The sequence below is a fragment of the Muntiacus reevesi genome, chromosome 10 (assembly GCF_963930625.1).
Source record: "Muntiacus reevesi chromosome 10, mMunRee1.1, whole genome shotgun sequence".
Lineage (NCBI taxonomy): Eukaryota > Metazoa > Chordata > Mammalia > Artiodactyla > Cervidae > Muntiacus > Muntiacus reevesi.
This window is the reverse complement of record NC_089258.1, coordinates 15,190,051-15,202,748: the sequence shown is the minus strand read 5'-3', so window position 1 is coordinate 15,202,748 and position 12,698 is coordinate 15,190,051. Positions and strand designations below refer to the sequence as shown.

General features: G+C 40.9%; 1 protein-coding gene across 1 annotated transcript in view; it reads left to right on the top strand.

The window, feature by feature from the left end:
- HSD17B3 (hydroxysteroid 17-beta dehydrogenase 3) overlaps nt 1-12,698 on the top strand; it is a 55,119-nt gene that overhangs the window by 27,972 nt on the left and 14,449 nt on the right. Inside the window, exons 4-10 of the mRNA XM_065947538.1 lie at nt 1,717-1,824; nt 2,853-2,920; nt 4,085-4,120; nt 7,242-7,276; nt 8,420-8,501; nt 9,023-9,088; nt 12,281-12,430. Coding sequence (XP_065803610.1) covers nt 1,717-1,824; nt 2,853-2,920; nt 4,085-4,120; nt 7,242-7,276; nt 8,420-8,501; nt 9,023-9,088; nt 12,281-12,430 — 545 coding nt within the window. The remainder of the gene's footprint in view (nt 1-1,716; nt 1,825-2,852; nt 2,921-4,084; nt 4,121-7,241; nt 7,277-8,419; nt 8,502-9,022; nt 9,089-12,280; nt 12,431-12,698) is intronic.

The following is a 12,698-nucleotide window of genomic DNA, read 5'->3' as shown; positions in this document are numbered from 1 at the left end:
GCTCTCTGGTGCCTGGGGTACCAGCCTCCTTCGGGGAGCCCAGTTTACAAAGTTAAGGGCAGGACATAAGTGGCTTTAGCTCACTTTAGTTCATCAGTGATTCTTGGGGCTTCATGAAGCAGAAACACATTCACCCTACAAATAGATCCATTCCTTTCTTGGGTCTAGTGTCTCTGTCTCTAGAATCAGATCCCCTCCCCAGAGGCCTCAGCTGTCTGATTGCTTCAGTTACTTCCTTCAAAAGCAGGGACTTCCCTTCCCTATGTCTGTGCTTTGCTCCTTGCAGAGGGTTGAGTGACAATGCTCACTGCTTGTTGTTAGATTTAAAGAAAACAAACAAACAAAAAAAAAGATTTGATTCAGGGCTGCCATGTATGGTGTGAGGGTTGTACACTATACAACCCTAAGAGATAGGATTTATATTATAATGTTTTATTTTGATGATCCACTCTGAAGTGTTTTTAGTTAATAATAATGATTGTTATATCCCCTTCTGAGCATTTGAATTTTAATAATTAATTATTAACTTAGTGATTAATAAACTCAATGCAAAGGAATGAGTTTTCACCTATGAAGACTCATGAAGACCATAGCAGGTTGTCTGGGGACAGTCTTATTTCCCTGGAATAAATTTGGGCTAAGAGAAGACCGTGGGGGAGTATGTGGCTGAACAATCACAATGAGGAGGCTCAATGCCCTTGAACCAGTGAATTCTGCTTTTGTGTTCTGACTGGATCTGAAATAACTTTGAGCAGGACTATGACGTTCTTCAGTATTTTCCTTACTGTGCACTTTTCATTGTCTTTTTGAAAAGCAAGTAGTGTCTTTAAAGTGTCCCCAGACTATGCCTAAAGATCACTTGCCCCAGAAATATTGGATCTAACTCCAAAGCTGAGTGGGCAGCAGCTAGTGAAATCTGCCTGCAGTTTTTATGTCTAAGAAAAAGCTCCCACAGAAGGAAAGTTCACATGGAGTAGTGACATAGTTCACATAGACTCTTTCCATTTAGACTAGTGGAAAGAGGATTGAACTTGGAGGGAGCAGCGGGTGGGTGCCCTTGGTCAAGCTAGTAAGCTTCTTAGAGCCTTAATTTTCTCCTCCAGAAAGTGGAGACAATACCTACTTCATTCTTGAGAATATTAAAAAAAATGTACTCTGCGTGTAAATGTTTTTATAAATGCCAAAGTGTTGGACAAATGCAAAGGGTTTCTGAGTGCACGTGGAGAGGACCTGATACTCACTGAGGACAAGGATCACACTTTGCTCTAACAGCCCTTAGTCCGCAGGTCTGAAACTTGAGCATGAACCACAGTTACCCCCAGTGCGTGTGAAAACAGATCACCAGGCCCACTCCCAGGGTTTCCTGGTTCAGTAGGTCTGGGTGGAGCCTGAGATTTTATTTCTAACAAGTTACCAGTGATGTTGATGCAGTGGTCTGTGGACCTTGCTTTGAGAACTATTGTATTAAATCTGTGATAATGCCTTTACTTGTCACTGCAGTGAATCTTAGAATTACACAGAAACCAACATTCACAAATCTTTTAGCACATCCCAGCATTTATCTGAAGCCATTTCTTGTTTCTAATGAAGATGATGGGCTTGTGCTCTTAAGTGTCTGTTCTGTTCAGGTAATACTCAGGGAGTATTAGGGGAATAGAGATAAGAGGGGGATTTGGACACCTGTTCATTGAAAAATAACTGTTGTCTCTAATGTAGAGTGGACGATAGGAAGTACTGTGAAGATAATACAAGCGGATTTTGCCAAAGATGACATCTATGAGCATATTAAAGAAAAACTTAAAGGCTTAGAAATTGGAATTTTAGGTAAGTAAATTGCAATAATGCAAAGCTTGTCAAAATAAGTCAGTGAAATAATGATCTTAGTGAGATTTGATTATTCAGTAGTTGCTTAAATTTAACCCATGACTGTAAGCTGTAGCATTAAACCAAATATTAAAGTTCAGTTCTACATAAGGCATTACTGGATTAACAAATCTGTATATGGTTTTGGAATGTAGCAAACCTACATAATTTCAATCTTCCCAACCATATTTCCTAGTATTAAAATATTTTTCTTTCACTGAATGTTGACATTTGACAGGAATAGGAAAACTTTGGTCTAATGGAATTAGTTCAATAAACAAATATTGCTGTGATTGACTCATGAAGTAGTGAGTCAGTATGATTATTTGAGGATAGAGTTTCTCATTTGGGAAATAATATGCAATTTTTTTTCTGTGATAATTTATAGATGATCTGTTTTGTGATTACATACACAGTACAGTGTATTGCAGAGAGAAGGAGGATTTTGATTTTCAAAATAATTACATGTTTACTAATAATAATGTAAAATGTACTCTAGGAAAACTAGAAAGAGCAGATGAACACATAAAAGAATTATGAGTTCCTTAAAATCTTTAACAGCCTGAGATAGCATCTTGGTACATATCTTTCCAGATACATACATGCATATTTTCAAAATGAGGATTAAACTTACATACTGTTTTGCAACATTTAAAAAAATTATACATCAAAAATGTTCTCCCAGGTTTTTAAAACTCTGAGCAGTCATAGTTCTGAATGACCGCATTGCATCCCACCACATGGCTGTATCATGATTCATTTTATCTGCATTGTATTATTGGACCACAGTTTTTTCTCTTCCAATTTCCTCACTTTTATTGAATTATGTTGCAGTGAACAGCCTTTTATATACATTTTTTTGTACATGCTTTCTTGGAAAACTTCCCAAGAGAAGAATTTCTGGGTTGAATATGACAATTTTTAAGGCTTTCAATAGACATTTGCCATGGAGTCTTCTGATATCTTTTTGTTTTGCTTTTGTTGGTCAGTCAACAATGTTGGAATGCTTCCAAACCTTCTCCCAAGCCATTTCCTTAACACGCCAGATGACATCCAGGTAAGCTTGTACTGTTCTGTGGATGTTTTCCTCTCCCCCAGTCCTGAGCCCCAACTGGGTAATACCCGGGCTGGGAAGGGGTGATGGGAGTGTGGCCAAAATTCTGCAATCCAGGTGGATGACGGGAAGTGTCGCCTTCAAGTACTCACCTGAGTACTTGATACATAGGGAAGGGTATCACTGTTCCGGACTATCTCTAGGAAAAGAACATCTTCCTTCTTCTCCACACATCAAAATTCACTTGTCCCAGTCTTTTGGGGGCTCCACACTGTGCTTTCTAAGGAAGGTAATGCTCCTAACAAATTCATAGCTCTGGATTCAGTGGGAGAAAGCCAGGTCTTTGGCTTTCTTTGCCTTTCAAGGTCATAAGGTTCGTTCAACTTTCAGTGTGAGGGAAGTCCATAATACAGACTTTGTGGCTGAGGGTGTTGTAAGTTCAACAAGCTTAACCCAGACCCATGACTGTCATTGTTGGTCTTGAGTAAATTTAGTATGCATTAGCAGTCTTTGAAGGCACTGTATTTTGACTCTTCTCTAGGCTTTGACCTTTGAAATCAAAGGGTTATACTAATTTTGAACAGGCTATGATGCTTCTATTCCCCAATCCTGCAAGTAGTCCTAAGGTTCTATGTAAGCCCCAAGTGTACTGCATGGATGAATAATGCCAGATTGCTTGGACACTGCTGAACCTCTCACCAAACCTCTTCTGGCCACATATCTAACTCCATGTTCCCTGTTTCTGGCATAAGTCTGTGTCTTTTCATTAAGCTCATTCCATTCCTGCTTCTCTTTATTTATGTCTGCATTTGTACTTGTCTATGTGTCTGTCCCTCTTTCCCTGTTTGTGTGTCTTGGGTAATTCTAGTAGTTTCTTTATCTGGCTTCTGTAGCCCAGAACCTCTACCTTGTATTATACAACCATTCATCTTTATAATCTTTATGTTAGTGTCTTCTAGACCCACATATACTAACCTCCTTTCCTTCAGATGGAAATTAACCATCTCCCTTTGAGAAACAGTGTCCATATTCCTCCCTAAATTTTCAAGAAAACTCTTAATTGAGGCACACATTTTTGCCCACTTTGTGGTTCTTTAGCACTGAATATTTCTCAAGAGAATTTCTCAAATGATTCAGCTAAATCATGATTGTGATTATTTATTACAGAGCCTCATCCACTGTAACATCACCTCAGTTGTGAAGGTATGTAATCAATGTATATGCTCAAGGCATTAAAATGTAGTAGCTGTTGGAATTTGGCAACTCAGGAGAACTGGCCCCTTCCCTGTAAATGTAGAATTCTTTAAAATTGAACTGTACTTGATTGAAAGACTATGGAGTAGCCTTTTAATTGTCTCATTTTTTTTTTTTCCATCAAGAAAATACAGTGGATTCACTCTCCCTAGCATCTGAATCTTATTTCTGCATTCAGTTTTGTCATATGTCAGAACATATGAGGCCTGATGATGATGAATTCAGGATTCCAAAGCAACTTATAAAAATTAGTACCTTCCTCTGAATTTAGTCTTTGTAAATAGGGGAAAGCTCACTCTGTTTGGAAAAAGGACAGAGACTGTGGTTTTAATTTTATCTACTCTTGTTGTTAAAAAAAATATTTGTTGAATTAAAGTTCAAGTGCATATGTATTCTGATTCCAGATCAGTTACTACTTAAGTAGACAGCACTGGGCATGCTATTTAGCTCCCTTGAACTTCATATTCTTCATCTACTATTAATGTATTGAGGATTGAACTAAATGGTATGTCAAGTGCCATTCAGCACTCAGGTCCTTTTATTAGAATTTACTGCATAAGCATTTATAGCCATGACTACCACAAAGCTATCCTATGCTGTACCTTTGTGTGAATAAAAAAAAAGGTAGACAAATTGTCTGGGCAGACAGTTTGGAGAAAGATGCTGGCTGAGAGTGGACATAGCCCTATGCTTGATGAGTAGATGATGCTTTTGTGTGAAAACAATGTTTCCTTTACCTCTGAATGATGAAAGCCATCTAAATGGCTTGAGTGAACCCTGGACTTTTAGCCCGCACTCACTCCCACAGCTGGGCATCTTGTTTGGTACACAAAATTCCCAACTGTGCATGGAAGCTCTCATAACTGCTCTGGATGGTTCAGTGGAACGTCAGCAATGAATCAGGCATGACTGATTTCATGAAACCAGAACCCTTGTTGGAAAGCAATGGGAAGCACAGTCTCTTCTTCACTACATGCACTGGCAGCAGAAGACTACTTTCCAGAGGAAAGGGGGATAGATGCTGAGCAGACCAAAAAAAAAAAAATATATATATATATATATATATATGTGTATATATATATATTTTTTCAGGTAGATAAGGTTGAGCTGACAAAAATTATTTTCACCATTGGTTTGTTTCTTTGTTTGTTTTGGTAAATATACATTCTTTTTATGCTGAGCAATCAATGACTTTTTAAAATCCCCAGCCCATATAACTGAAAGTTTTGTATGTCCCGCTGTTGTCTGCAGCCTTACCACTAAAACCTTTCCATTAATGTATACACTGATCTTTTAGTCTTGGTCCATTTGATCACAGGGTTTCCCAAATGTATTTGACAACTTTCTGACTCTTTTAGCAGAAAAATACTTTGATTTTCTAAAAAAATATATTTTATACATTGGTAGATGCTAACTTTCTTAAGTGACAAAGAAAACAAATTGAAGGTTATCTTCTAAGTATGTCATGCCCAAGATGGCCATGCTAGCTGGAAACATGACTCAGTTCAGTTCAGTTCAGTTGCTCAGTTGTGTCCAACTCTTCGTGACCCCATGGACTGCAGCATGCCAGGCCTCCCTGTCCGTCACCAACTCCTGGAGCTTGCTCAAACTCATGTCCGTCAAGTTGGTGATGCCATCCAACCATCTCATCCTCTGTTGTCCCCTTCTCCTCCCACCTTCAGTCTTTCCCAGCATCAGGGTCTTTTCCAATGAGTCAGTTCTTCACATCAGGTGGCCCAAGTATTGGAGTTTCAGCTTCAGCATCAGTCCTTCCAATGAATATTCAGTACTGATTTCCTCAAGGATGGACTGGTTGGACCTCCTAGCAGTCCAAGGGACTCTCAAAAGTCTTCTTCAACACCACAGTTCAAAAGCATCAATTCTTCAGCTTTTCTTTATGGTCCAGCTCTCACATCCATGCATGACTACTGGAAAAACCATAGCTTTGACTAGACAGACCTTTGTTGGCAAGTAATATCTCTGCTTTTTAATATGCTATCTAGGTTGGTTGTAACTTTCCTTTCAAGGAGCAAGCATCTTTTAATTTCATGGCTGCAGTCACCATCTGCGGGGATTTTGGAGCCCAAAAAGATAAAGTCTGTCACTGTTTCCATTGTTTCCCCATCTATTTTCCATGGACTGATGAGACCAGATCCATGATCTTAGTTTTCTGAATGTTGACTAGTATCATTTAATTATTCCAAAGGAACCATCTGGAAACACTAGAGTTCTCTATCAAGGGCAAAAGTGGAGAATGAGTTTGAGGGCAAATGGAAAGGTAGGATCAGAGAATAAATACTGGAACCTTTGAGACAGGGACCCACAAAGTCCAGTGTTGTCTCTCTAATTGGGATCATTCACCCAATCAGGTTTTTGGGAGACTTTGAGAAATGCTGTCCAATAGTGCTCCACCTTAATGAAGTTAGGAGAATCAAGGCAAGAGTGTTGCTCCAGAACTGGCAGGGAAGCCCTCTTCCAGGGGCAGTAAATTGGAGTGGGGAAGGGATTTTTCAATCCTGTTGTAACTCCAGCAGACCAGCAGACATGTATCTAGGGAGCTATTTCATAGACCACATACAGGCTAACAATGCTGCTGTTGAATTGAAGAGATGTTCTTCTTTATCTCGTACCTTGTATGTGAGATGGACACGTGTTAGGCTTCCTGACGGTCCCCTAATTCTAACTCCTGTGTGAGTTTTACAATGGCCAACCTACTTTTACCTCTCTGCCAGAATGAAGGGTATCTGGGAGCCTCAGTGTTGGTCCCATAGCCATAAGTCAATTCTATAGCTTTTCACTCCATTTTCCACAAAGACTTCAGTTTTATGAAGAAGAAGCTAGAGGCCTGTGACCTGTTTGCCATTTGTTTATGATGCCTACTGTAGGTTCTAGCAGACTCTAATGTTGCCAAAATTACCTCCAGTGAGTGTCAGCAGATTTTCAAGGCCATTTGAGAAGCTGAAGTTCTTTCTCCAGTTTCTTCCAGCAGCACCTATTTCCCAAATTCCCACTGCCCATTGCTACTTTGTTTCTTTAAAGGTCAGGGCTTAACTTTGGCCTTCTCTTACAGATGACACAGCTGATTCTGAAACACATGCAATCAAGGTAAGTTCTTTCCTTGAAAAAACTTGGAGCAGCCTGTGCTGCCTGGACTGGCCGTCAGCTGACTTAGGGGTCAGGGGGACAGTGTTCATCTGCTGCTGCTTTAACAAATGATAAAACTGTGGTGAAAGGACATGGAGATTATGGGTTGAAAGCCTAACATTCTGAAGCAGGCCAGCTTTGCCAACAGATAAACATATTTGAAGGTCAAATGTAGCATATACTGGAGGGAGGAAGAAAGCAGCAATTCCAGCAGACCTTGTATTTAAAAAAAAACTAACTCATAATGAGCTTAAAAGAAACTTCAGAAGTTGGCCTGAGACCATTTCTTTGTTATTATGCATTTCAACTCTTGTCAGAATGAATATTCCAATTTAAGGGTAAAAATCACTATCCCGTCAGTGTCTATTCATTCCACATTTTATTTTATTTTATTTATTTATTTATTTATTTTTATTCCACATTTTAAATCACCCTAGTACAATGCCCATTTGGGAACTGGTTTTTCTCAGGCGGTATTCATTAAAGCAAATGGTTGATAGTTTTATCTTCCCTAGAGAAAGAAGGGGCTTGGCCCTGGTATTCAAATGTGAAGTTTCTTGGTTTTTCTGGATAGAATCCATCTACTAGGGAAGGGTTAAGGATACTGAATTTCCAAAGGGTAAGAACCTCAGAGACTTGTGTAGGAGTGCCTGTGTAAGCTGACGATGGACTGTCAAATTCCACCCAGGACAGGATTCTACATATGACATCTGTCCTGTTGTGGGTCATTTTTACGAGTCAGAAGGGACTTTGAGCTCATGTGGTCACGCTTGAGAGAGAAGGCTCCCTTCCCCCTGAGTTTTGTCTTAGCTGAGTTGGTTCTCTGCATTTTCGTGGGGGATCTTTGCTGTATCTGAGCCCCTGTTTCCTGTCACCAGCCCTTGAAGTCAACTGGCTACCAACTGACATTGCTGTATGGTAGTATTGTTCATGATGGAGGTGAAGTTGGACTCACAGTTCTTGGAAGCCAAATGCTTAGTACACACACAGAAACCTAGAGAGGATGGAAGTTTCCTAATGTTCACATAAGTCCCTTTATTTTCTCCCTTCTCAAGGTGTAATCAAGTATCAAAGTAACTGAAACTTTGTTTCATTGCCTGTTAGGCAGAAAGGTCTCATCTTGAACATATCTTCTGGGGTGGCCCTCTTGCCCTGGCCTCTGTATTCCACCTATTCAGCTTCCAAGGTGAGTGACAGATGTAGTCCAAGTCTCCTCCTTCTTCCCCTTGGTTTTACCATTTAGTACTTTTCCTTCAGATCATCTGGCAGATTTGCCTAGAGGCACTCTTCTAGGTACAGGGAGCTAGTCCACCAGTATCTGGGTGCAAATCTGAAAAAGATGTGCCCCTGGGCTGATGAAGCCTTGCAGTAGCCCAGCCAGGCAGTGCAGCCCCCTTCGAATTCCAGCCCCCTTTCACTTCCTTGCCTGGGAGCTGGTGCACTCTTCATGCTAGCAAGTAACATTGTATTGATAGTTTCTTTACATCCCAGAGACCTCTCTGGGTATAACATGGACAGGCGGTGGCCCTAAGTAGGTGTTTATTACAAAATGTATGTTCCTGCTCTTTGAGGAAGCTCTTCCCAGACCAGGAAATGAAGTTCCAACTAACTCCCATCAAGGCGAGCTCCCTTGGTGTCCTTTGAAATCTGAGCAAGTTGCCTCTGAGAGAGAATCAAGTCCTTAGGTGTTTCTCCTTCTTGTTCCAGGCTTTTGTGTGCACATTTTCCAAGGCACTGCAAGCAGAATATAAGGAGAAGGGAATCATCATCCAGGTGAGGTCAACCGTTCTGAGTCCTTGGGAATGGGAACTCTGGACCCCATGGACCCAGGGCCACGCCTTCCTGCAGGACGGGCTGAGCATGTGTGACTGGGAGAGAGGGTCTGTATGACACCACGTGGGTTCCTGTGATCCTTGAGGTGGCAGCGGGGCCACCATGGTTCTGCCTGATGCTGCCCTCATCCGTGCCCTGAGTCCCGGAGAAGGAAATGGGGTGGGGTGAGTGAGTGCTCAGAAACGCTTGCCGCATGATGCCGCCATCAGGACAGAAATTAGGATCTTGTCTAACCATACTTTACTCTCTGACCTAGATCCAGAAGATAGACTCATGTGGGAGGAACTATGTGTGGGGAACAAACAAAAGAAAACCAGATATTGGTCTATGTTGGAAGGGGGAGAGAGTGCTGTGTTTGCTTGCAGTTCACCTGTGATGGGCCCCAGAGATTCCCACCCTCTGGTTCTTGAGCAGCTGGGGGAAAGGCTCTCTGCTTTCTCTTTCTCCGACACTGACAGCACAGTCATGGAGTTGAGCTTGTTTGAACTGTAAACAGAGTTGGATCATCACTGCTGTCTTTAGCCTGAACAATATGCCATGTGCTTTCTCTGGCAACACAGTTAACTCTTAAGTGGTTCTGGAACCTTGAATAAACAGTTTAGAGAGGTTTTTGGTTAATTGTTTGCATAGAAGTTTGATGACATACTATTATATATGAATAGGGCTTCCCATGTAGCTCAGTTGGTAAAGAATCTGCCTGCAGTGCAGGAGACCTGAGTTCAATTCCTGGGTCAGGAAGATCCCCTGGAGAAGGAAATGGCAACCCACTCCAGTATTCTTGCCTGGAGAATCCCATGGACAGAGGAGCCTGGCAGGCTATAGTCCATGGGGTCACAAGAGTCGGATACCACTTAGCAACTAAACCACCACTATTATATATGAAAAAGGCACACTCATAGTTATATTTTTAAAATTAGTGCTGTACATACCGATTTTCAACTAAAACACTCAGGTGGTCATTCCTGTGAATTAACCAGCTATAGGATAAAGCTTATTCAATAAGCAGGTGTGAGTTAATAGGAGGAACTGTGTAAATAAAAGCATCTTCCCAGTTATAGTGAGTACAATCCCATTCTCAGCCTTGCTGAACTGAAGTCTTACTTATCAAATATTTTTCCCTTCTATCCATTCTGCAGCTCCTAGCCGAGGACAGATTCCTTTTGCAACAGCGTTACTCTGCATAAGCTAATTTTGCTGCAGTAAAAAATAATTCCTAAAATGTCGTCAATTTAAAAGCACAAAGATTTATTTCTCATTCATGCTACCTATTCACTGTGAACTGTCAGAGGGGATTAGTTCACTCTGGTGACACAGGTACCCAGGCTGATGGAGCAGCCTCCATCTTGAATATTGTCAGTTGACATGTCAGAGAAAAAGTGGTACAAGTTCACGAGAACTTCCTTTGATAATTAAGGGCTCTGGGTCAGACGGGTCACCTGTCACTTTTACTCATAATCATTGGTTAGATCTGATTACGTGGTCCCACCCAACTATAGGGACTCAGGAAGTGCAATTCTATCATGTGTTTGGAAGAAAGAAGAACTAGAAATATTTGGTGAACAATGCTAATGATTACCAGAGCCATTGCTTCTTGGCCATGTGACAGTCTCAGCATCATCTTGAGCTTGATAGCTGTGGGCCAGAGATGCTATAGCTGCTAAGTCAGTGGGTGCTGTGGAGCAGAAGATGTGGGAGAGGTGGGGTAGAAGAAGGGAGCTCCTTCTCTCGGGCAGAAGCTTTGGAGCTGCTACAAGTTCCAGAAAAGACCCTATGATGTTTTGAAAACTAACTGGTCTCTCCAAACACGCATGTAATTGGTACTCAATGAATATTTGTAAAATTCCTGAGGGAGTGTGCACTGTACACTTGGGTTTGATTTTCAAATCCCAGTGCTGCCATTTATCCTCGGAGTGATTTTGAACAGCCTGTTTAAACTCTCTGAGCTTGTCTCCCCATCTGTAAAAAGGGGTTTAAAATAGCTACTTACTTCTCTGGGTTACTGTGAAGATCTAGTGAATAAGTAATTATGCAAATTTTTACCAATATTTATTGAGCCCCTGTTTTGTCCAGAAAGGTGTTTTGTCAACCAAAACTCACTGTGGGAATGGAAACACTTTTATTATTTCCCTATCTGAAATCTGGGTTTGAAAATGCATGCTTCTTATATTTCTCTAATAGTACACTTAGAGATCTTTGGAATAATTTGGAGTATTATACAAATTAATAACTATGTCAATTTCCATGAGAATAAATTTAATTGAATTGACTGACACATATTGGATTCAACTGTGAAACAATGTAATTTCAAGTGTGATTAGAAAAAAAAGTGATGTGACAGAAATTTCAAAAGTAATGTGAAGAAAAAGAAAACAAACATGGGTTTTTTTTTTCCCCTAAAGATGCCAAGGTCTCTATGTCAGGGAATAAAGTAAGAAACCCCATCATGAAACCTCATGCCAGGCCACATGTGGTGAGACCACCGGTGGAAAGATGGTGGGGTTTTCAGAGGCCAGTGTGCTGTTGTTTTTTCTTACCAGAATAGGAAAGATTATGAGGTATGTGCCATTCCTGGCTCCTAACTGAAGTGTGAAAGTGGGAATCTAAAGTACTTGAAAGTGCTCCAACTTTGGTCAATGTGTTAGAAATAAACTTCTGTGATATCTCTGCCAGATAAAACATGGGCCATCCAGTTAAATTTGAATTTCAGATAACAGATGATATTTTGAGAGTAAGTATATCCCATCAATACTTGATATATAATTAATCTAAAAAAATTTTACATTGTTTGTCTGAGCTTCAAGTATAACTGGATGTCCTACATTTTCACTTTCCAAGTGGGGGACCTGGGTTCTAAGAGCTCAGTTCTCACTCACACTGTGTGTATTTGAACCACCTGACGTAGTGTGACCAAGGCATCATCCGGAGTTGGTTGCTAAATTAAGCCAGAAACCAACCTTTCTGATCCCAGCTCTGTGCTGGTTCTACACCTTTCACTCTTCTATTATCACATATTTTCCTGAGACTTTTTAAGGGAAGAACAGAATTTGAACATGAAGGGATGGTAACATGGGTGTTAATTTCTCAGGGCTGAGCAGATTGTCCCTGTGTCATGGTTTCCATTTCCCGTTGCAGGTGTTGACGCCATATGCTATTTCAACTCCGATGACAAAGTATCTAAAAACCAACATGATAACCAAGACTGCTGATGAGTTTGTTAAAGAATCACTGAATTATGTCACGATTGGAGATGAGACCTGTGGCTGCCTCACCCATGAAATCTTGGTAATTGATAACTTCTCCTTTCTCGAAGCAAGGGAGGACAGACATGCAGGTGACCCCAGCAGGGATTAGTCAGCTTCTTGCTGTCGGAGCTTTCAGTAGGGTAGTGATGCCAGAGGTATGCTGCTGAGGGTAATCCAGCCCATGAAAGGTATATTTAGCAAGGGCTAGGAGAAGCTGGAGGGCTGGATGCCCAGCTCTAGATGACTCTGAAGTTGGCATATCTCATCCTTGGCTGCCTCACCTCTCCCCTCAGAAAGTGAAGTGATTC